The 23389-nt window shown below is 41.8% G+C and overlaps 2 protein-coding genes across 7 annotated transcripts in view; both read right to left on the bottom strand.

Moving 5' to 3' along the window:
* The window catches only part of EPHX1 (epoxide hydrolase 1), a 46126-nt gene extending 23121 nt beyond the window's left edge, over positions 1-23005 (bottom strand). The window contains exons 1-2 of one of the 6 annotated variants that reach the window (XM_026060394.1): positions 9089-9149; positions 2122-2296 (exon numbers count right to left, since the gene is read on the bottom strand). The gene's annotated coding sequence lies outside the window, so the exon portion shown is untranslated. Of the gene's footprint in view, positions 1-2121; positions 2297-2753; positions 2889-8643; positions 8796-9088; positions 9172-22930 lie in introns of those variants that run through there. The other 5 variants (XM_026060396.1, XM_026060395.1, XM_026060399.1 and 2 more) reach the window with 5 other exon arrangements.
* SRP9 (signal recognition particle 9) lies at positions 15914-23067 on the bottom strand. Its single transcript, XM_026060402.1, has 3 exons — positions 22931-23067; positions 19335-19403; positions 15914-17051 (listed from the first exon to the last, which is right to left on the bottom strand). The coding sequence occupies exons 1-3, from the start codon at positions 23000-23002 to the stop codon at positions 16932-16934; spliced, it is 261 nt and encodes an 86-aa protein (XP_025916187.1). The 5' UTR covers positions 23003-23067; the 3' UTR covers positions 15914-16931.
* Between the last annotated feature and the right edge of the window lie 322 nt (positions 23068-23389).

Below are 23389 nucleotides of genomic sequence, written 5' to 3'. Positions count from 1 at the left end.
ACAGAGGTAAGACATCTAACGCAGCACTGCTTTACCCAGGAGCAGAATCCCATTTCAGTCTAGCTAGAAACTCAACTGTCCTAAGTCACTGGAGTACCCAGAGCTACAAAAAGATTTCTCCTTCCCCCACCTGAGCTCGGTGAGACGGAGAAATTAGAATTTTTGGAGCAGAACATGAGAGAGATTGTGTGCAAACAGGCATATTTTGCATTTGCCCAAGAGTGTGTGTGCAAAGAACTCATTACATGAAAAACAGGCAAAGATATACATTTTTGTAATTAATTCCAAATGCATTGTAGGATGAGTTAATGATAATTAACTAAAATTAACTTCAGGTCTCACAAAAGTTCTATCTCCTACTGCAGAGAACTAGGACCAGTGACAAATCAATTTGCCTGAAATGTCATTTTTGCTTTGAAAAAAGCTGCTTCTGGTATTCATTGGATTATTTCTGCTAACAGACAGAGATCCCAAGTTGCACTCTATATTCAGCATTCCCCAGTTCCCTTGTAAGTGCCTGCGTAACTCCTAGTTACTTCAGTACGGAAGACCACAGAGGCACAGAACTCCAGCGATGCCAGATTTTCTGCTCAGCGCACTGGGTGAAGAGCAAGGGCAAAGTGCCTCAGCACTTTGTATTTCAGTTTGCACCGGTTCATAGCAAACTCAAAGAGCCAGTTTCACTAGTGATGAGCTACTGGAGCACAGCATGCTCCTACCAACCTCTCCAGCCTCTGTTGGGAGGAGATCACTTAAAGCAAACTCACTCGACTTCCCATGTTTGCTATTCAAGGCCATTCTTTAAAACTGCCGAGTGTTACTTGAACACCATAAAGCAACCTCAGTGGCTGTGCATCTGCACCACAATCTCCTCCTCTAATCACTACAGAGRGCTGTCATGAGAGCAAAGTCATTAGCCCCTTACACTTGTTCCATGTCTCCCAGTACAGCAATATAGCATCACAGAAGTGGAAGAAGGAACAGATGCAATAAAAATTTTCTGTACATGCAGTTTTCAGAGATATAAACAATAAAGTGGTGTTTTTATTCTCTAAGGTCTCTTGATGCAATATTGCAGGCATGTTGCCTTTAAAATCACAACTTCAAAGCGAGATTGTTTGTTTAAGTGACCAAAGGCAAGACCTTAGAAGGAAATTTTCCATTTATCCCCTGGTCAAGTACATAAGGCTCCAGGACTTTGCTGTTCCCCAGGGTGGATATTGTTTGCAGACAGGCATTAAATACCATAGACAGTACTTCTCTCCTAAATAGTCCAAGGAAGAATGTTTTCATTTTGCTACTTTAAAAGCATATTTTAAAAGAAAAATGTTGAAATGTGATGGACCCAATAAAGTACCCCAAAATTAGCTCCTCTTGAAGGAGGCAAAGTGCTTTTCAAGAAATGTTCGTTGTTTAGAAGAAAAGCCCCCAAACCCAAGAAACTCAAAACTTTCTTACAGTATCTTACCACTCCATGTTAAAGGTGGTCTTACATTTCAGCATTTTTGGCATTTTGATTTGTGCTTTCCTCCGTTTGTGCATTAACAGTGGACTGAATAGCTCCACAGGAACAGAGCAACTGTTATTAACATCAAAGCCCTGTCCCGTCTCATGCTGTGTCTCCTTTAGTATCCAGTAACAGATGCTCCAGAGAACAGTGCTACGTATTTTTCAGAGCAATTATCTATGAAATAACCTAACGGAAGAATTCCCATCTCATTCTACTAGCGATTGTTCACCTGTGCCCTGCAACACGAGAATCCTTTTAAAATATATTATGGGACAAATAAGCAAGTGAAAAGACTTTCAACCTAATATTTAGAAATCTCATTCTTACGTCTCAAACCATATACAACCCAGGTACTATGGCTTAAATGATATACAGCACCCACAACTCCAAGTGGTGCTATTAAACCACATCAGTGAAAAACAGCTAGTGTATGGATGAAACAGAAGCTCTAACAGACCATGCTGCTTTCAGACGCATGCCAGAGATTATCATGGTTTAGAGTTAATACCATTTTTTTTCTAAGGTTGGTTTACTAGCAGATCGCAAGGTAGCTCAGAGCACTTAGAGTACTCTGATGCTGTCAGATATGAGGTTTATTGATTAATAATTACCTTGTAGGAGAAATAATGGCTCGATTTAGAAGTGATGTTGCAGTTTATTTTTGTTCTGTTACATAAACTCTCTGATTAGGTTTTACTGGAAATGCACCTTTCTGCTGCAGTGTCTTTGTTTCCAGATCCGGTTTGTCTGGAGAGCAGCAATTGCAGGTTACTCTTCCCAACAGCTCTGAAAGGAAAAACAACCCACTGAAGGTCTTCAAAACCTCGTGGCGCCTGTAACAGGGTCCCTTAGAACAGACACTCTAAAGGGGACTAAGACACGGCACAGTCCCAGAAGCTGCACCTCATTCTATGTCCTGCCATCTCTGGGCATCATGTTTTGTCATTATGTAACACGAGAAACACATGAAAAACCATGAGGTCAAGATACTTGTGTATGAAAAGCTTCCTGTTTGCAAAGTTTATGGAACATTATGACAGGCTTCAGAACAGCACAGCAATGCAAAAATTGCTTTGTATACAGCAAATAACATCTCCCAGGCGTGCACAAAATGATCCATTAACATTTTAGGAAAGGAGAGTTGGGCATCAGATAAAATAAAGCTTCCTACACAGGGAAGTAAATCAAAGACAGGAAATACAAATCCAAGAGAGTTTCTGGCTTGTCCCGATAAGAAACGTACCATTTATGTTTTTACTGCCAGAGGGAGGTGGTACACAATGGTACCTCCAAAGTAGGAGGAAGAGATAATATCATTCTGCTCCATGATCTTGTTCTAGATTGTTCACTATCAGGAGTTAGCCCGCACAGCAGGAACCTAAAATCAAAGACCATAACCAACGAAAGCAGTCAGCGCTCAGAAGAGCGAGAAACCCAGCTCTGCCTCCCAGGGGGATGGCCGGGCCTCTCACAGTAGCAGGGAGCGCTGCAGGCCTGGGAGAGGCTTGGGATGCGACTCCAAAGGCTGCACTGGGGAGCGCCCAAYGCCGAGGGCAGCAAAGCACTGCTTCCTTGCAGGTATAAATCCGCTTTGCCCCCTTGACAACAGGAACAATCAACAGATTGTTGATTTAAGACTCTGGGTGCACCCAGAAGTTTTGCTCATGCCAGTTAATCCCTGATGCAGGTTATTTCAGGGGAGTATTTGAGTACCCTGCACCATATACTCTCATCTAAGTTTTTCTATGGTATTCAAGTAGAGTGATTTTTTCAGTACTAGACTGAAATCTCACAGGCAGTTAGACCCAAGCTGCGCTAAGCATAAATGAAAAGTATCATGGGACTAAGTTCACTGTTACCCATTTTGCCTCACTCAGAGAGTGCGTATTTAAGCTTTGACCAACCAGTGGCTGCACATCTCACAATCAAACTAAAATATTGCATGCCACACTTTTACAGAGGAAGTTACTCAACTTAAAATAATGCAAATTTAAGCAACATTACTTGCTGTTCCAAATCCATGCCCAACACATTCTTATGTGCTGGTTAAAAACATGTCTTATTTTCCTCCGTTTTCCTTACTTTGCCTCTATTATGCTTGCACAAACCCACTTCCTTCAAAGAGTGTGCATAAATGCAGAAGGGCAGAATCCGAGCTAAGATCTCTGTGGCACATCACTGTGACCTAACGACTGAATGATTTGCATGATTCAAATGAAAGGAGATTTATCTCTCTTCATCTGCGATAATTTCTGCTTAAGACTCTACAGACAGAAAAGCTATGGTAGGATTCTTAAATTAGCAAAGCTCAGTCACAATAATTAAGGATGAAAGAACTGTTGACTCTTTTATAATAATGTATTTGATAGCTCACAACATCAGGGTAGGATCACACAGAGATTTTAGCAGCCATTATCTTATGATCCTCAGATTCCAACAAGAAAAAAAAGAAAAGTTTTTTGCACACATGCAGAGAAGCGGCAGAAGTCTTGCATACAGCTTTGGAGTGAACGYGGCTGAAAGCTGGGTCTCCTAGACAGAAGTCTCTCAAATCAAAAGTTACAGTTAAAAGAGACAAGGATAATATGCCAGTACAAAGTTTTAAAAATGCTACATATCCACTGTCCAGCCAACTAAGTGACACAACTAAAGAAGTAAAATAGGCTCCAAAAAACATCTTGAGCTTTACTTCAACATTTAATTTCTAATGCCTGGAAAGAAATTATGACTAGTGCATTGTTCTGTTTTGCCTTCCAGAGTTTCTAGCAATAATGAGTTTAATCTCCTTATCCTATGTCAATATCTGCATTTTATGAGTAGGGGGAAAAAAAAAGTGCCGAAGAACCAAGAGTTCAATATTACAGATAAGAAAATGAGATTGAGGTAATTGTTCCACTGACCGTAAGGGAAATGGAGGTTCTATTTTCAGCTTCACCAAATTCTCCAGCACTAATTGCTACCAGGTTGCCTTCCTCCCCTGTKATAGTATTATTGCCAATGTCTTGCCCAGTCTGATCTCATCCCATACTCGATGGTGGTACATGACAGAGCACGCATACTTCTGTTTACAGTGCGTTTTTCCTTTAATCTAATTCTTTTAAGAGTCTTCCATCAAATCAGAGAGGGAAAGATCTTCTTTAACCAGAAGTTTTATAGGCTTTTTGTATTATCAGTGTGAGAAAACTGTGCCATCATAACATTTAATTATTAACGTATGCAGAATCGATAGTGACCCAGTACTTTGCACAGCAAAAAAAAAAGAAAAAAAAAAAGTGCAAACACAGTTTGAAACCTTGCACTTTGAGGTACATAAAAACAAAGCACACGACAATCTTTCAGTTAAAGGAAGATATGTAGATGAAAATGCTGAATATAAAAATTTCCAGAAGAACTTTCTGGCAGCTTGCAGCGCAGCAAGATGATGTGCACACTGTAAATTTAAATTAAGATCATGATTCCAAGTAGTAAGGGCAGCATGAACAAAAATGTGTATCTGAGATTAAAAGAAAAAAAAGAGCGTTTTTTAAAAATAATTGTGACTATGGGAATGAAATAGAAACTTGTTATCTTCCTATGAAGACTTCGTTCTCAACAAGAAAAGGAACTTTAGATGATGAGAGAGGAGGGGAACAGATGGTAGTCATCATTTTCTGTCAAATACTGCAACACCAAAAGGATGTGCCAGAGTAAACATGTAACAAGAACAATTCTTGCTATTTCATCTTTCTCTTAATAACAACTAAATACTTAAGTTCTGTTTGGATTTAAAGAAGTCTAGAAGTGTGCTACCTGTATCCACCACATTAGAGCAATTAACACTAAAGATGCAGCAGGCAAGAGAACTATGTTCTCAAACAGAGCTTTATTTTGATAATGATTCCTAATATGTAACCATTTAAACTGAGAGAAAGATTCATCTTCTATTAGACTGCAAAGCATATCCAGGGTACAGATGTGATGGACAGCCAGGATATACAGAACAAACTGATAAAGAGAGAGTTGTGTCTTCATTGCAAAATTCAAAGGGAAATAAAAGATCTGCTGCTAGGTGCAAGAAATATGAGAAGAATTGCTTGAGTTAGAGAAAGAATGGGGGGGGGGGGAAACAACCCCCCCCCCCAAGTTTGCTAAGCCTATGCTTCTCTTGTGTTGTTTGATGTGTTAAAACTAATCATCTCCAATAGAGATGCTTCAAAACAGGAATGTTGGAGGACCGTTAACTTTTCTGAAAAGAAATGCAGAATGYAGTGCATGCCTGCGGAGAACAAGCGGTTTTGGGGCCTATCGAGAGGCTTCAATATCGATGGCTATCAATAGGTCTGGAATTGCACAGGCATCAGTGCCGCTCGAGATTGAGAGCGATCGATGTTGATCCCCTTCCATGGCTCCCAAGAGCAAAATCGGCCCGAGAGCAAAAGCCACAGATGCCTGTCGAGAGCGAGTGGTATCAACGGCTATCGGCAGGGATCGATCTCGACGCTTCCCGATAACTATCGGCACCCRTCATTTACCCCAGTAGGATCCCTCAATAAACATGATCACAGAGTATCTCCTCATCCTGACAARCATGTTACAAGACAGCATCATACACTACTGCAAAGAGCAGCTAGCAAAGCTTGGCTAGAACGATTCCCACAAAAATACTCCCTGCCCTACCAGTCAGGGGGCATTCAATCAATAACTGAACAATGTGCTTGAATAGAGATACACTGATAAGGCTGCACTAAAAAAAAAGTAAAAACTATTCACATCTTACTGTTAGCTAGCCATCCTGCCATGTCTAGCATGGCCAAGACATTAAAGCAAATGCTATTTTAGAAAGTAGATTTTTGTTAATTTACTGCATCACTAGTTACATAAATACCCATTTATACATACAAGGATGCTTTTAATTAAAGATAATGTGTTCAGAGGAAGAATCCAGGACTTTTTCAGTAGTATTATTCAGAAGGGAAAAAGTATTCTCAGCATTAATTATAAGCAGACCAAAGCTCTTCAGAGAGAAAAAAGATGCTCTATTTTCCAAATGACTTTTCTTTAGGGACTCATACAGTAACTAGAGCTCTATTCGCCACATCTGGAACTTGCATGTTAAAAAAGACCGCCCTTGTTCTGGACTTCTGTGGTGTGTGACCAAAATACTCTTGCAGGCTCAACACACCAGTGCGTACTCTACCACAAAAGTAAGGCTTTACCTCTACACGTCTGGCCACCGAATTTGAATATTCCAACTATAATACAAGAAAAGTGTATGGGAATATGCAAGACAATCAATTCATGTTGCCTACAGCTGTAAGCTATACTTCACCTCCCACCCCCATTTCCTGCTTTGCTACTTCACCTACAAATTATTTGACAAACAATTACCGAAGAAACAAGATTTTCTGGGAGTACTACCATTTGGGAATTATTACCCCAAACCTTTTTATTTACCCGTTGTAACTAATTAGAACAAATTGGCCATGTATATTTTACTGAGAAGTCTGAATTTGTTTCAGAGTGCTTACCATACCAAAACATTGCGGTACTATGTCTAAAAATACTAGATGTGTCTGAAAGCTTTGCTGAAATACTTACTAGATATACAAACAGACTGAAAAGATATTACCCTACAGAATGACCAAGTAAAAGAAATGTAGTAGATCACAGGAAAAAAAAAAGCCTTTAAAAAATCTAATAATCCAAAATTTATTTTGGGTGCTTCTTACAAATAAATTGCATGTGGAATTGTAGCTTAGCAGCTGTGCTCTGACAATTTTCAATGATTTACTTCAACATCACAGTTGCCTCTGTTTATGCAAATGGTTTAAGCAAATGCATACACACAGGTTTTCATATACAACTTCAGACTGGAAAAGCGTAGAATAAAGAGTCATGAGCCTCACATTGTGCCAGGCTCTTCCCCACGTAGAGCTCTGCTCTGACAAAGATCTAACCCTTGTCCTTGGACAACCTCACCTACCGTGGATTGATTTTCAAAGCTGCCTAATTGCTTTTGGTGCCTATCTTCCATCGATTTTCAGTAAGCATTTGCAATCTGGGCACTCAAGTCTCGGTTTTAGCTTACTTCAGATAGGAGCAATATCTGTTTCAGAGGGGAAGCACGGCATCTCAAAAAGAATATTGACAGTCAAAATATTAATGCCAAACTTCTGCCATATAAACAAATTTTGGACAGTGGCTTCTAAGACTGATCCTATCTCACAGGTTCAACTACAACAACTAGGTTTTCTTATTTTAGAAAAAGCCACACTATGAAAATAAGGGAGGAAAGAAGAGCTTATTTCAGTGGAACTGGAAAGTTAGGCAACACACTTGATTAGGATGTGTTTTAATTGCAGGGCAACAGCAAAGTCAAAATTCAAACCAATTTCTGACAAACTGAGCCAAACTTCAGGACTGAGTGCGTCATTTGCTCTTAGCCTGTGCAGACTGCTCAGTTATGCAACAAAATATGGTTATTAGACTTAAAAGGGTTTCTTCTCTCATCCCTAAAGTGCTCGTTCAGCAAAGGGCACTACATATACGGTTCCCATTCAAACAATTTTCAGGTTTGGCAAATGACCCATAAGACAAAAAAGTTGAATTTCAAATCCCCATTTAGAGAAGAGTTTTAAAAAAAACCACAACTGAACAAACAAACAAAAAAGCCGACAATCACTTATCTGCCAATGAGTAAAGCCATTTATTCTGACTAGACTAAGAACCCTGGCCAGATTCCAAACGATCACCAACTAAAATTGCTGTTTTCAATCCGCACTGTCAGCAGCRGGACAGCTTATCGGGAACCTTGAGCCGGACAGACAAGCGCGGCTAGAGCAAGCTCTTTGGGAACGTCCCAGCTACCGCCCCCTAGAAAAGCCGGTCGGGAAACTCCTGTTCGCGCCTCCCAGAGCAGCGCCCACCCCCCCCCCGACCCGCTGCTATTATTCAGGCTCTAAAAACACCCATTGTTAATAAAAACCTTGACCCTGCTAGCTGGCAGAGGGGAATAAATAGCGGTATTTGAGAGAGGCAGGCAGCCCACTTTCAACGCTCCCCTCCCCGCCTCTGCTTTCTGCCGGCTCTGCTGCGGGACAGCCGGGAGCAGCCCCGCACCCCTCCCCGGAGCAGCCGGACACCACAGGCAGCACCTGCTCTTCTCGTAACGGAAGGCTCAGGGCAACCGAGCTCGCTTCGCTCCCTCTCCTCTCCTCTCCTCCCCGCGTTACACTTGGATGGCCGCGCCGCCGAGCTTCCCCCCGCGGCCGCGCAAGTTTAAAACCGCTGCTCGGTCGCCGCCCTCAGCGCCGAAGCGCTGGGCGCTCCGGGGGCCGCTCCCTCCCCCCTTCCCCCCCCCGCCTCCGCAGGCAGCTAACGGCCGCCGGGCAACGGCCGCGCGGCGGCTAACGGCCGCCGGGCAACGGCCGCGCGGCGGCTAACGGCCGCCGGGCAACGGCCGCGCGGCGCAGCCCCGCCCCGCCTCGCCCCTCGGCCGCGCGGAGCGACCCCGGCCGCCGCCTCCTGCGCTGCCCCGGTTACAGCTCCCGCGGAGGGAGCCCTCCCCGCCGGCGCCCCTCGGGGGCGGCCCCGCCTCACCTGCTGCCCGAGGGAAGGGCAGAGCGGGGCACCGCCGCCACCCGCCGCGGGGCCGCCGCCGCACCGGGACAGGGCACGGTGCCGGGCGGGCCCGCGGCCCGCTGGGAGATGTAGTTGCCGCCGCGGGGCGGGGGCGCCGCCGCCGGCCGGGCCCGGGGCCGCCCGGGCACCGAGGCAGAGGAGCAGCAGCAAAGGCGGGAGGTGGCTGCGGCTGCGGCGGGCGCTTTGCCGCCCCTGGCGCCGGCCTCCCGGCAGCCGCCCCCGGCCGAGGAGGAGGGTACGGCCGCGACGGGAACTTGCAGGGCCCCTGGTGGGAGCGAAGCGGCAGAGCGCTGCCAAAGAGCCGCGTAAGCACGGCGGAACTGAGCAGAAGTGACTGGAGAACAGCTTGTATCTTACAGCGATATAAGGAATCGTTTTAAAGAGACAGATGTTGATGACAAATTATTATAGAGAATTGCCTGTATTTAATCATTGCGAGTGAAGCATTGCGATGAGGCAGTCATTAGCCAAATATAACAATGGCAACTGGTATGCAGTTTGCGTTACTGGGAAGGGAGGGACTTACTAGAGTGTAGGTAGGTACTCCAACACGGAGTCTGAGATAAAAGCACATCTCATTCACAGAAGCCTAGCTGCTCTTTTTGATAGCCGGAAAAAAATACTTTCTCGTACTCTTATTGGATATGGAAGTTGGTCATGCAGTTTAGTATTAGTGCTTCTGTGGCATCTACGTACGTATTCTTGGCAAATGTGACAATACAGAACATCCCCTACTGAAGCTCAGATCTGAGAACAAAATCTGCTGTTGAAATCAAAGAGCAAAAGAAAGCAGAGATGATGCAACTGTATAAAGCAATTCCCTTCCCCTCAAGCCAAACAAGAGAGCCACTGAGGTCAAATACACAGAGAAAATAAGACAACCATGTCTTTAAAAAGATCTAAAGAGAAAAAATAAGTTTAAAATAAACAAAAAGAAGAGTGAGAAAAGAAGGAAACAATACAGGAGTCAAGAATGAGGAAAGAAAACACTGTCCTTTGATCGTGGAATCAAAATAGTCCTTGTTCACCATCAGTAAAAGTGTATACAGTGGGTGTTTAAGTGTTTTTAAGATCGACTGTCTGGATGTATTCTGGAGGCACCTTAAGAATTTATTGCTTTGGAGCAACTGTCCATTAAGCAGTTTCTATTGCAGGCACATATGCCTTTCAACATGCTCATCCCTTCTTTCCCCCCACCTCATCATCAGTGTTTTAACAATATTAATAATTATAACATAGTTTTATAAGTCCACAATATAATTTTCACCTTGTATCATGTGTTCTGTTCTGGATCCTCCATCTGAGAGGCTATCAGAATGTTGTAGGCCTTTAGGGAGAAAACTATCTACAATCTTTTGTTCTACAGAGAAAAAAATTCAGACATAGCCAGATTTTAGGTAAACATTGTATGGCATGTATGTTATAGAGCATTCAATGGGACAGACAGACAATGAGGTTTTTACCAGCAAATTAGGGAAATTACAAGGTGTAAGTTATTTAGGCAGCGGGTCCATGGCGGTCTAAGCCAACCTAACTGTGGCTCTCAACTTCTCCCTTTCGCCCCCTCTAACACTCATCTGACCTTTTGCAAAGCTATCTCAGCACACTCATCAGGCAGAAAACCAAAACAGCAGTTCTCCAAAAAAATAAGTTTTCTGATGTGTTAGTAAATTGAAATAGTTCAGTCAGAGCTCCAAGGCGCACGAGAGCCCGTGCAATGGAGAGGACAGGATTCAGCAGCCGGCTGTTAAATTGGCAGGAACCCCAGTCTTTGCATGTTTATTAGACGAACAACAGTAAATTGCTGCAGTGATTTAATAAGTTACTTGCCATGCTGTTTGCTCTGATGGAAACATGTTAAAAACATGCCTTGGTATTTGCATGTTTAAATACAATCCCATGTAACGTGGTTCTGCTACGTGACCAACACAGAGAGTTTGCCTCTGGGCATAAACAAATGATCCCTCATGAATCTTATTGCTTTGGTCACTACCCTCATCCATAAGCTAGCACTGCAACAGCAGATTTGGCGCAAAAAAATCCCAACCATCAAACACCTCACTGGAAAGGTCAGGTTTCCCCCTGCCCCCCCAAATTTAAGAGGTATCTTTTATGGCAGTTTAAAGTAAAAGAGTGGCTTCCACACTCACATATCTGAAGCATTAGTCCATCCTTCTGTCTGCTGACTCCTTAAGGGAGCACGAGCCTTTGGGAGGTAACTTCTTTAAGCCACACGCACAATTTGCCAGAGGTTATTTGTCAGTGCCTTGAGGCAGGCCTTTCATCTTTTAGCCACATAATGATAGAAGAACTGTATATAGATGGTTATATTTGCATGCATCAGCAGCCATGTTAAAATACATGTGCCAATGTGAACAGCAAATCCTCATTTGCTCACTACCAGCTAGCAAAACCCATTCAGTAGGTTTCAAGAAAGCTCAACCCTCTCCAAGAAATCAGTCTTTGAAAACTCACTGTAAACATATGCCTATACTCAGAAAGATCATGCTCTCAGCACAGGCAGAACACTGCAGATTAGTCCTTTTGTGAAGAAACACCACTTCTAGAGGAGGAAAAAAAACCATGCAAACCTAACATGTTTGCATGTACCTAACACGCAAACACAACTCCGAAGAAAAAAAAACAACCGCCCCTAGACCTCTCAGTATGACTGATGCTCTATATCCTGACAAAATGAATAAGAATCACCACAAAAAAGGGCACAGAGGAACCTGAGCACAAGATCAAAATTTGTAAGAAAGAAAAAGCAAAGTATCCTCAAAGCTGATCTTGACGTAAACAAAAAATGCTATTTCATAAATAGCAACATTACAGGTTAAGATAAACACTTTAGTCTTAGTTTTATAATGCCAAAATTCCCAATATCTAGGAGCTGTCTTTATGGGAGGCGCTAATGGGCTGAGCAAACTGGTTCTTGCTAGAAGACGGTGCATTTGGAAGTAAGAGCTCTCTGAGATGGCATTCATGGCTCAAGGTGTTTTTGGAATGGCAGCAAGTAATTGTGCTCCCCTTACAGAACTCCAAGAGCAAACACCTCCAACTAACTTTGCCACAATGTACCAAAAAAAGCTTGTCTCTGCACCAGAAACAAGGGACTGTACGTTCAGCAATAGGGCCTGTACTTGCGTGAGAACAATTAACTCCACAATCTCACAGTGACCATGTTTTTATTGGCTGCCTTCCCCCAGACTTTAGGTTTACTTGGTCCAATTTAAGCCCACACTCTCCTGAGAGCATTTAGTCTGCTACAATAGAATGCAGCAGGACTTTAAAGCAGGACCTACGCAAACCTGCACAATAAACAGGGGTTAGTGAACTATGAGCCTTTCTATTTTGCTCACTGTTCTGCTTCTAAAGTACTATGCCATCATCCTCATCTCAAGTACAACAGTTCTAGGGCCTAAAAAGCCCACATCTGCCTTTAGAGCACAGTAATTTCATAAAGGTAATTCAGTAAAGATAGCCCAGCATAAAAGTGGAGAGGTTTATCTGGAAGTCAGTCTCCTTACTGAAAAAGTAACAAGAGATGAAAGGCCTATTTTTATGATGTCTCCAGCAACAAAGACAATTCAACTCTTGCCTTGTTTAAATACCACTTCTTGAACATGCAAGGCCTTTGCAGAAGATAAAAATCTTTATAAACAAACAAGCTGTATTAATCCAAGTCATGTGGCATATGCCTTTAAAGTGGTATCACTTTTGAAAACAGACACCCCCACGTCTTGAAAGACAAATCACTGTTAGTTTAGGCAAAAACTAGAAGTGTAGTTATTCACAGGCTAGTTTTCTTTTAAAAAAGGTTAATGGACACCATTCTTAGGGGATCTTCACAGTAAGACTCCTTATTTATGCTTGGCCAAGGCAGCTTTGTTTCAGTCAATTGGATTTAAAAGTTGTCTCAGCACAGAGCATTTTACAGAAGAATAATATTGAATGTTTTCAACGAAGCACTCACACCCTAAGGTCACACACTAATGGTGACAGACCCTCGAAGGAAATTGGCTTGTTCAGAAGCTGGACTGCCTATGAGAATCAGGTAAGTTATTAAATACATAACCAAATGTCACCTATTTTCTATATATTGATTTTTCAGCTGTAGATCTCAATCTTCATTTAAAAGGTGGTTACAGTATCATTCCTGTACTACAAGTTTATCTCCCCTAAACCAGGACCCGGAGGAAGTGAAAGAAGCACAGGTGCACTGAAGGACAACAGTGTGCTACTGTCCTGAACCTGAATGAAGCGAGAGGATTTGCTCTGCCTATAGCAAGAGGGCTAGCACTTTCTGGATGACTTAATCCTTTAAGATCAACCTAGGGTAATAATTAGTTAAGCCTTACTGGCAAAAAACAGGGCTCCTTTGCCTTTATTACAGCAAAATGTTGAATATAATTCACTTTTTTTTTTTAACACTACAGGAAGGAACTAAGATGAAATATAATTATCTTAATGAGTTAAAATGCTTTTAAAAGCACTTACTTGGCTTCAGTTCCATTTCCCATTTTGACAGACTTGGGCATCAAAGCATCCAATCTTCCATAATAAATCTGACGCTCTTGAAAGTGTTAGCTTAGGACATTTGTAGAGGTGCTTATGAAAGGGGCTTTCGTTTCTAAACCCAAAACTTGTGACCAAAGTTCTCGTTTCTACAGCTAGCTTAAGGATCTTTCTGCAATCCAGAATATGCTTACAGAATGGGCTACATATACAGAAGCTCAGGTTTAAAACTCTGAAAACAGAAACAATGTAGTTTCACATAAGAAATCAGACACTGTCTACTGAAGAGCTATGTACAAAGGAAGAAGTGAAATCAAAATGCTCAGAGAATCCAGGAAGTGCAAACATCAGAAAGAGCGGAAAGAACGAATTCCAAAGGTAAACTAATCCCATTTCTTTGTGCAGTGACAAGACCCGTATTCTTTGTTAAACTAACCCCACGGAGCAAAACTAGATTATTGAAGATGCTAACTAACATGTAGCAACAAAATAAGTGATAGCAAGGGAAAATCTCTCCCCCCCCCATTCCTGTTTCTCCTGCAAAGACAGTTACCTATCTACAGCCCCCACAAGCTGCCTGTCTGCAGCCTGTAATTGGCACAAACTGCTCACTGGCAATCACAAGCACGTGCTAACCTGCTGCGCTGCAAAATTCAGTGCTTCGCATGCAGATACCCAATGTAGTCAGACACTCCTCTGGTGGGTCAGCAGCCAATTAACTCAATTTATCATCAGGTACCTGTGGAAAGCTTCAGGTAGCTGGCAATATGATGGACCAACTCATTAACTAAAAGTTTATTAGGAAACAGTGACCAATATACATATACACCTGTGCATATTCTCAGCAAAGGCATACGCTAGAAAAAGCAGAGCTGTATGAGTTTATAAGGTTTCTGCTGCCCCACACGCACAGTATCAAAGTGGCTGAAGACTCCAGGATGAAGTCAAGAAGCTTGTCTTCTCTTCTGAAGAGGTCTACAATATCCAAAAGCTTTTATTTTATCAGTATTAGCAATACTTTATCAATATTCTTGTGCATTATGACTGCACAGTATTGCCCTCATTTTTCTGCAAGCATGCGGAGGTCAAGCTTAATAACATATACTCCCAAGAAGGTAGCATTAATATTTCCTTACAGTTTTACAGAAATAGTTCCTGAATCCAGCAAACTGAAAATCCATCCCCCCACCTTTTCCTTGACAACTACTACTCTAATATAGCAATATAGTACTGTTATTTCCCCCCCACATTGTTCAAGAGTGCCTGCCTCTAAACCTGCTCAAGTATCTAGCTTAGGCCTTTTGGCCACTTGGTGCACCAAGTCCATCTACAGTTCTGTCTCTATTTTTATTCTCCCCTGCATGACCAAATACCAGTCATGCTGTTCTGTACCTCAGCTCACAGAAGACATCTACACGCCAAATCAAGTTGAGATGTCCAAAATTACACTGAAATAGCTGCAGCCTTTATGCCTGCTAACCAAACAGCTTAAAGCTCTACTTGTTCACTACAACCCATGTATGACTTCTGTTTAACAATCATTTACTGTAGAATAGTGCTTTAGATAAAAATTGTTTAAATAGTTAACACGCTATCTTACAAATATTAACAACAATTTGAAGCATCAAAGAAAGTTCTCAGCATCATGGTATCTTAATAAAGATGAACTATGAACAAAATTTAACCTTCTTTGTGGATTTCAGTTATTGTATTTCAAAAATAAAAATCAATTCAGTAAGAAAAGCGTTACATATCTATCAGTCACTCCTGCAGACTACAAATTGAGTAGCCAAAGACAATCTAGCACTGACGTATTTTCCAACAATACGCAACATTATATGTTCAGCTGAAAGGGTAATCTAATGCAATATTCAAGTCTGGATTTTGTTTCGAGTCCTTGGCAAATGTGAGAATTCCATTGCTTCTGAGTAGAACAATTATTTTTATGTAAGTGACAGCAGGTGGCTATTTAAATAGATTGTTTTGTTATATTTAAATGCCAGTACAGACAAGTCGTTGTATGGCTCTCCCTTTACTTTCATGGTTTGGTTTAAGCCAAAATATTAGTCCAGGAAAAGCTTGGTTATACCAGCAGCATAATTACATATAAAACCCATCTGTTTTTAGGTATGCAAGATCTAGTCAAAGCAAGTATCAATTTCAGTACCGGCTTTTCAAGCAAAAAGCTTTTGCAAAAGACAAAGCTACCATCACCCTACCAGAGGTAACAATGAGAAACAAATCTAAGCCACATGAACACTGGTCTATTTTTGACAGTGGTATTTAAGTATTTATTAAGCTGGTTTTCATTCATTTATTTAGTTGGCTGACATCCATCCGCCACACAACACTTGAAAATGCACGGTTAGCAAGCTACTAAAATAGAGAGTCTGGATAGCATTTGGTTGTCTTTTTCCATTAACATAATAGGCGACAGCTTCTAGAATTTGCCTTGCTGATATACTTCAACTCCGCCTGAGGCTAGGATGGGAAAGGTCCCCGCTGCTAGTATAAAGTAGTTCACTACTAGAAAAAACAAAACAAAACATTTTTTTTTAAATATCAATATTTGATTAAGCAGAAAAACTCCCAGCTTTCCATATGATATCTAGCAACATTCAAGCAAGATTTTACTTACTGGTTCAAATACAGAAGTTTAATTATTTAGCCAATATAACAGTTCTACAGACTGCATCACAGATCATGTTGCAAAGCTTATGATCAAGATCAATACTAAAAGCTAAAATCTTGCTAGTGACAGTGCTAATATATATTGGCAATTTTAACATTTTAGTTCAGAAGACATCTGCTCTTCTAAAACCCATTGACGTATATCATTTATGTATATGTTTATTAGAACCAGTCATCATGCTACAGTATTATTCAGGTTAATAAACCTTCTCACTGTGAGAATACACCGGCATAAGATATGAACACAATGTAATCTATATGAAACCGTATCATAACTTTCAGAAATATGCTTGCTGCCTATCAAATAAAGAATAAAGTACTGTAGATTTAGAAAGATTTACATGTCTTCTTAGCATATTTAATGTGTAAGAATAGTTTATTGTTCAATTTCCAAAAATAAATATAAGCTTTCAATTGAAAGCATTTATTTTCCTAGTTTTCCAAAGTGGAGTCAGGGGGAAAAAAAGCTTCAGGCTTTTCATCAGTCCACTTTGGTACATAAAAGCATCTCCTGTCCCAGTATTTGCTCAAATCCAAGTGATATTTTCTTCCAGTGAAATATGACCGGAGCACTCATTTTATTTTCAGCAATTCAGTCTGTTTCCATGGCAGCACTGCGGGATTCCTTAGCCACCATGAGTCGCATTAGCTGACTGTGGAATTTCTCGATCTTCTTTACATCTTGAGCCTGGTCTGTTCTATACAGCAAACACTGTAAGAGAAAGTTACTAAATATCAGATTTCACTTGAGCTATTTTTATCCTGTTTATAGTTACAACAAATTTGTACTTGGCACAAAAAAGTTAAGTACTCAGCTTCCATTTGTAGTGTGCTGTTATCATGAGGCAGCACCAATACAACACCAATACAAAACTACACTCAACTTCGTGACTATTGCCCAAACAGTGGGGTCATTTTTAAAATTTATGTAGGTCTGTATTTACCTTTAAGTTTCTCTCAAAGAATCCTTCTTTCCATTTTGAAAACAGTGAAGCTTATGGTTTATCATAACATCTTCTCTCAAAAAAGGTGGTAAACCTTGGGTGATAAAGCTCTCTTTAAAGACACCCTTGTTAGCAGTGTCTAAAAATAGAAGCAGATTTTGAACCTGAAATTACTTTCCTATTCCCTGTATTTGGAAAGTAAAGTAATTTTGTCTTTACTAGTTCTTAATGTAACAATGCTGGTGACATAAAATATATTCAGTGTTTCCCACTGAAGCAGATTTCCCCCCTTCTTAGCAAAATCAGTTTCTAAGACAATCTTAAACATGGGAAGTAACACCTGATTAAGATTAAAAGGGATTCCTTCACATGACAAGCCAATAAATGCAAAAGGAACAAGAGTAATATGACTGTGACTGATCACAGAAAGTCTACCTAGTTTCTTCCCAGACTAAGTAATTTCTTATACCTGTACAATATGAATACGAGTGTCCAGGTTGATTTAGCAATGAACAAAACCAGAACACTCCATTCTCCAGTGCTGTTAATACAGCACTTTTGCCCGCATTAAATTCCAATTTGAATTCCGAGACAATCAGCAGAATAGAAAAGTTCAGTTTTTCCTCCAGTTATATTAGTTCTATAGAGCTAGTTGTAAGGAAACCTTTCTCCTCTCTCTCCCCCTTTTTCTTTCCAAATCAGTGCAACTGCTTTCTATGAGTGGAAGCAAGTAAGAAGGCATGCAACTGAAAAGTCTAAGTTCATGAATCCACCTTACCTGACCTTCCACTATAGAAGGCAACTAAATTGCCCTTTACATCCTCCTGCTATCAGTGCCCCACATTTGACCTCTCACACCCTCTAAGCCCTATTATCCTGGGAAGAAGTGTCATTATTGCAGTTTTACATGTCTCTCAGATATTTGGGATATAAATGCCAGACTACCTTTCCTGGAAAGAAGAAATCCTATTTTTCCAATTCAGTGAAGATTAGAGTAGGACACACCACTGTTGTTTACTCTGGACTGCAGAAAAATCAACAGCTTTGCCTGTAGCATTGCTAGCACTAGGAATCCCTGTAGCTAGAGGGCACATTGGCACATGTATGCAATCCCATTTCTACATGCTGCCATCCACCTCACATCATAACCCCTCAAAAGTTTCTAGAGTACCCTTTCAGATTGTTTAGAACAAGGGCAATCATTAAAAGCAGCTGCTCCATCTCCTTGGACAGTAACCCTAGGAAGGACACTGCAGAATTCCACTTTATATCTATATCCCACAGGTTTTACTAAATGTGTAATTGACACCATAAGATCATTATTTCAGGAGATTAGATCTCTAAACTAAACCTTGTAATTCTGTTTAACACTCCAATATCACTGATTATGAGACATACTGTCTCATAACCATGAAGGAAGAGCTTAATCTACGCTTGAAAGTTGTCACTTCTTTGAGCAAGTGAAAAAGGACAACACTCATGCAAGCTGTCCTATCAGTATAAGAGTTTTTACCAGCACAAGATTGCATAGTTCAACTGAACCATTATGAAGCATATCAGTGGAATACAGAAAAGTATGTTGTGTCTACGCTACAGAATTTGCTGGAATAGCTATATTAAAATCCCTTTTTATTTTAACTGTACACATTCTTCTCTCCCCACATACTCAGTAGGGTATTCCTAGCTGCGTAGTTATTAAGCATGGAACCTTGCAATTTTACTCCTAGTTTTTTTGTTTGTGTTTTTTTTTTTTTTTTTTTTTTTAACAGGAGTAAAATAATGGTTATCAGCAACAGTTTGGCCTAAAATAACTACATTAAGACTTACGAGAAGACCATTAATGTATGAAAATGTTTCTTGGACTATGCAGAGGTGAACAGTAGGTCAACATCAGGCACAGACATAGCAACTAAGGAAGGCTGAGCACAGTAAGTTTTTATAAAACTGTTGGGCACTCTCCAGACAATGGCTAAGAGCTCGTAAATTGACTGACAGCAAAATGCAAGTCCTTGAGAGGTACATTGAGCACTGAGAGCATGTTCCTTACTTACAGCTACATCATCCGTTACTTTGATACAGAGGTTCCCATCACAGTGTCGATATTTGAGAACAACCCGCACCTGAAATAACAAACATTAAGAATTAACATCTACAGCTAACAATTCTCAAAACCTATCTGAAGGAAGACTGCCTAAATTCAGAATGCCCTTTATTAGAATTATGTACTGCTTCACAGTTTATATCATTTCCTTGATCAAAAGAAGCATCCATTCATCATCCTTTCATTTTATTCATATGTGGTATAAAAAGACACAGAATTGTCTAAAATGAGAAAAAGAGATTTAGTATCAGTAATTCTAACCAGCAGGAAGCAGAGCAATTTTGTTACATGCTCAGACTTTTCCTAGCTGAGGCAAAGACTGTAAGACAGCAGACAGATTTAAGAGTGCTAAGCAGCACACATTTGAAGAGAAATCTAAACATCCAGTTCAGTTTTCAGAGTTAACCATATGCTCTTCTTATGCCAGATGCTAGTTGTAGATCTGATGAAAGTATTTTAGACAGACCAAGTCTCTCTCTAGGTACTGAACAGTGAATCAAGGACTGAACTAGTCTTGACAGATTCTGAAGCTCAAGGGTCTGACAACCATGACTCATGAAAAAGATTGATCAGAAACTAACAATCATCATGTCCTGGCCTGTTCACATCATGTTCACAGACACTAGTGAGGAACTGGCTAAGTTCTGGATTAGAAACCCAGAGGTTTTCTCTAATGTGGGTATAAACAACTGACCATTAAGTTGTACCCCAAATTGAGATTTATCCAAGCAAACTGGAAGTCCAGACTCAAAAGTACTGAAAAAGTTATGAAAGGCAAGATGGCATGGTCAAGCAGTTAAAAAAAAAAAAAAAAAAGAAATCTAGGTCAGTTTAAATATTTAATTGTCCTTAGCACGGCTCTATGAGGCATAGTATCCAAAACTATAGAACCTGTGCAAAGTTCTCCTGATTATGTCAGGAAGACAGTTAAGACTAGCTCAGGAATCAATACTAGTGAACTGTAAGGGACATTACTAGCAAAAACCAATTTAGGACCTCTGTGGTGGTTCTCAACTGTGCTGTCCACTACCCCTACAGCCAGGATGGTTCAGAAACTGAACCTTTGCATTTCCCTGTCTAACATATTAAAACCGTATTACAGTGACACTGGTAAGCTTGACATGGTAAACTCAAAACCACTATAATGCAGCAATTACCAAATGAACAGTTGCAGGAACCTAAATGACAGGCAAGACAACCTACAAGAGTCACGTCAATGCAAAGCACCCTGCCTGTCCCCCCCATATTACACACATCAGAAAAGCTAAACGGAAACCTGTGTTTATAGATGAGAAATGTTTGAAAACCTGGTACTATGTGGAGATTTGAGACTTCGCTGTTTCTTTTCTATGGCATCTAAACTATTATGTAAAAATGTCACACTGCAGTTAATTCCTCCGAAGGATCTGATAGTTTCGCTAAAGCCTATAGACAAATTTCAATAGTTCTTCTGATGTTTTTGCAAGTAGAAAAGGAAGATACAAAAATAATACTTTCATAGTAAATAAAAACAGATGACTGAAGAGAGTTCTTTCAAATTAAATTGCTTTCAAGACTCAATGAGGCTAAAGTGGGGTGTAGAAGCAAGCACTCAGCTCCTCTCTGAAAGAGCTGCTATTGTTGATACCTGCTCCGAGATTTAATCTACCTGCAGTCCTTCCAGACTCTCAAATCAAAGTTCTCAAAATCACCACAGTAAAAAACAACAACATCCAAGGCAACAGACTGATCATGAAATGCTTGCTACTGAGTGCAGAACCAGCCCCAGAGATTTCATATCTATTATTTCTAGTCTCAACTAGAATATCTAGAAACAAAGCAGTATGTGCTTTTGAGAACACTGAACCAAGACAATCCYTGTTGTTTAATAAACTGTCTTCCTCTCTGAGGAACAGCTATGTAACAATATACCTCTCAGTTAAGCAGGCCCAGAAGCAAAACAGAGATTTCACACAACACAGACTGAGATAACTTGCTCTCACAAAAAGCAAGACCACTATCTAGCCTTGCCAATCCCAGAAGAACATAGACCCATCTGCCATGACTTATTCTTCCTTCAATTTCTTGACAAGCATGATTACATACATAAGCTTCTCGGGCTACTCTCCCGCAAGTCAAAAGGAGGGTGTTCATACTGTGACTCTGGGGCTTACATTAATTCTTCCATACATACACAATTTTATTGCCATGGAGAGGGAGAAGAGCCCCCTTTTTGAGGTCCACCAAGAAAAGCAATGGGAAAAGAAACTCCTGCCTGCGGTGACATTCCTCCCTCTCAGGCTCTTTCACTTTAATTGGATAGTACAGAGCACAAGAAGGAAAAACAGAACAGTTTATTTTATGATCAGTAGACAAGTGGCAGTTTCACATAAAACTGTCATTTACACTTGTCAAAACCAGAGGTTAAATACTATTTTGGAAGTTTTCTTTAAGTCCCTTATTTTTTGTGAAGAAAGCTATTAAAAAAACAAACAAACACAGAATAAGTTCCCAGGCATACTGATGACTTCCACATCAGTTTTTGAACTGCTTTTTGGCTGAAGTATTTGTAGTGCTGATTCTGAAGATCTAAGTTGCTTTAACTCTTTGCATGAGCTACATTCCTCAAAGAGTTACTAGAAAGCAGCAGTCACATACCAAAAACAACACCTAAAGAAATTATTCTTTAGAAAACAAATAACTTCAGTTTGCATTAGTATCATGCTGTTGACTACACGGTAAGAACTAGTATATGTTTTCTTTTAATCTTTAGAAACACAAATTCAAAAGTGAAATGGTCTCATACTTTTATAAAGCTATACAATAAACTTACACCAATCCTCAACATAATCCTTCATTCAGCTGAAGTCTTTTAGTCGCAATTCCCAATACACTGGCAAGCTGCAAACAGGCAAGTGCACAACTTATTTGAAATTAGGTTCTCAAAGTTCATACAGGCCACTGGTAACACAACTTGAAACACTGTCTCCTAAAATCATTGTCAGTAGTGTTAAATGAGAACTTTGTTGTGTTTCTTCGGAAAAAAAGGGTAAGGTGTTATATCTGCAACTGACTTCAGGCTTTTTGGAGTCTTCCCCCCTCTTCTTCTTTGTCACTGCTTCTTTTCTCCCTTGAAGGCCATTAGACCAAACCTAAAAAAAGCTCTTCCAACCGTTTAACATAACACATCTCTAGTGAGCACAGCGAGCTTTCACAGAGCTAGAGTCTCATTTACCAGGAGCCCATCTCCCCTCTTGACAGTTACGGCAAAAAAGCCATTTTAAAGCAGCGCCTAGGGTCACAGCCTGCCTAGGAAACAGACCCCCATCACTGAGGATCACCAAAGCCCCGGTGCTGCAGCAGGCCTCGCGGCCCGGGAAGGAGCGGGCTCATGGGCACGCCTCCCTCACCGGCCGGCGAAGCGAAAGCGCCGGAGCCACCCGACCACCCCGGCCGCTACCCAGCGCGTCACCCGGGAGCCACAACACCCGTCAACGGGCCTAGCGGCGGGGGGGGTTAAGGCCGAGGCCCGCCCCGCCGCCGGCCCCGGCGCTGCCCCCGCCCCACCTTCATGGGGTCGGCGAGGTAGAGCTTCTCGGCGGCGCGCGTGAACTCCTCCCAGGTCTGGTAGTGCGGCATGGCGCGACCGGCACTCCGCTCCGCTCCGCGCGACCAGCGGCAAGATGGCGCCGAAGGCGGGCGCTGCGTCACGCTAAGCGGGCGCCTCCCATTGGCCGGCGGGGATCGGCCGCCCAATGGCAGAGCAGGTGACTCAGAGATGCTGGCCCCGCCGGGGGAAGGGCGCGCGACGACGGCAGGGCGCGCGGCGGCCGCCGAGAGGGGAGCCCGGACCGTGGCGCGTTTGTGACAGCGACCCCTCCCGGCGGGGCGGGGTCCCCTCCCCTCCCCCCGCCCCGCCAGCGCACAAGGGCCCCTTGGGCCGCCGCGGGGTTCCCGGGTTCGAGTCCCGCCGCGGGCGCCGGGCCGCCGCGCCAGGCGTCAACGGCCGGGCGCGAGGGCCAACGG

The sequence above is a fragment of the Apteryx rowi genome, unplaced genomic scaffold (genome assembly GCF_003343035.1).
Source record: "Apteryx rowi isolate R43461 unplaced genomic scaffold, aptRow1 scaffold_169, whole genome shotgun sequence".
NCBI lineage: Eukaryota > Metazoa > Chordata > Aves > Apterygiformes > Apterygidae > Apteryx > Apteryx rowi.
This window is presented reverse-complemented; position numbering and strand designations above follow the sequence as displayed.

What these genes read in the sequence shown, in the direction of transcription:
- SRP9 (XM_026060402.1), bottom strand. Translation starts at nt 23,002, where the DNA reads ATGCCGCACTACCAGACCTGGGAGGAGTTCACGCGCGCCGCCGAGAAG. An exon ending in ACCTCGCCGACCCCATGAAG is followed by an intron (nt 19,404 to 22,930) that starts GTGGGGCGGGGG and finishes TTGTTATTTCAG; the next exon opens with GTGCGGGTTGTTCTCAAATA. An exon ending in AAGTAACGGATGATGTAGCT is followed by an intron (nt 17,052 to 19,334) that starts GTAAGTAAGGAA and finishes TTTCTCTTACAG; the next exon opens with TGTTTGCTGTATAGAACAGA.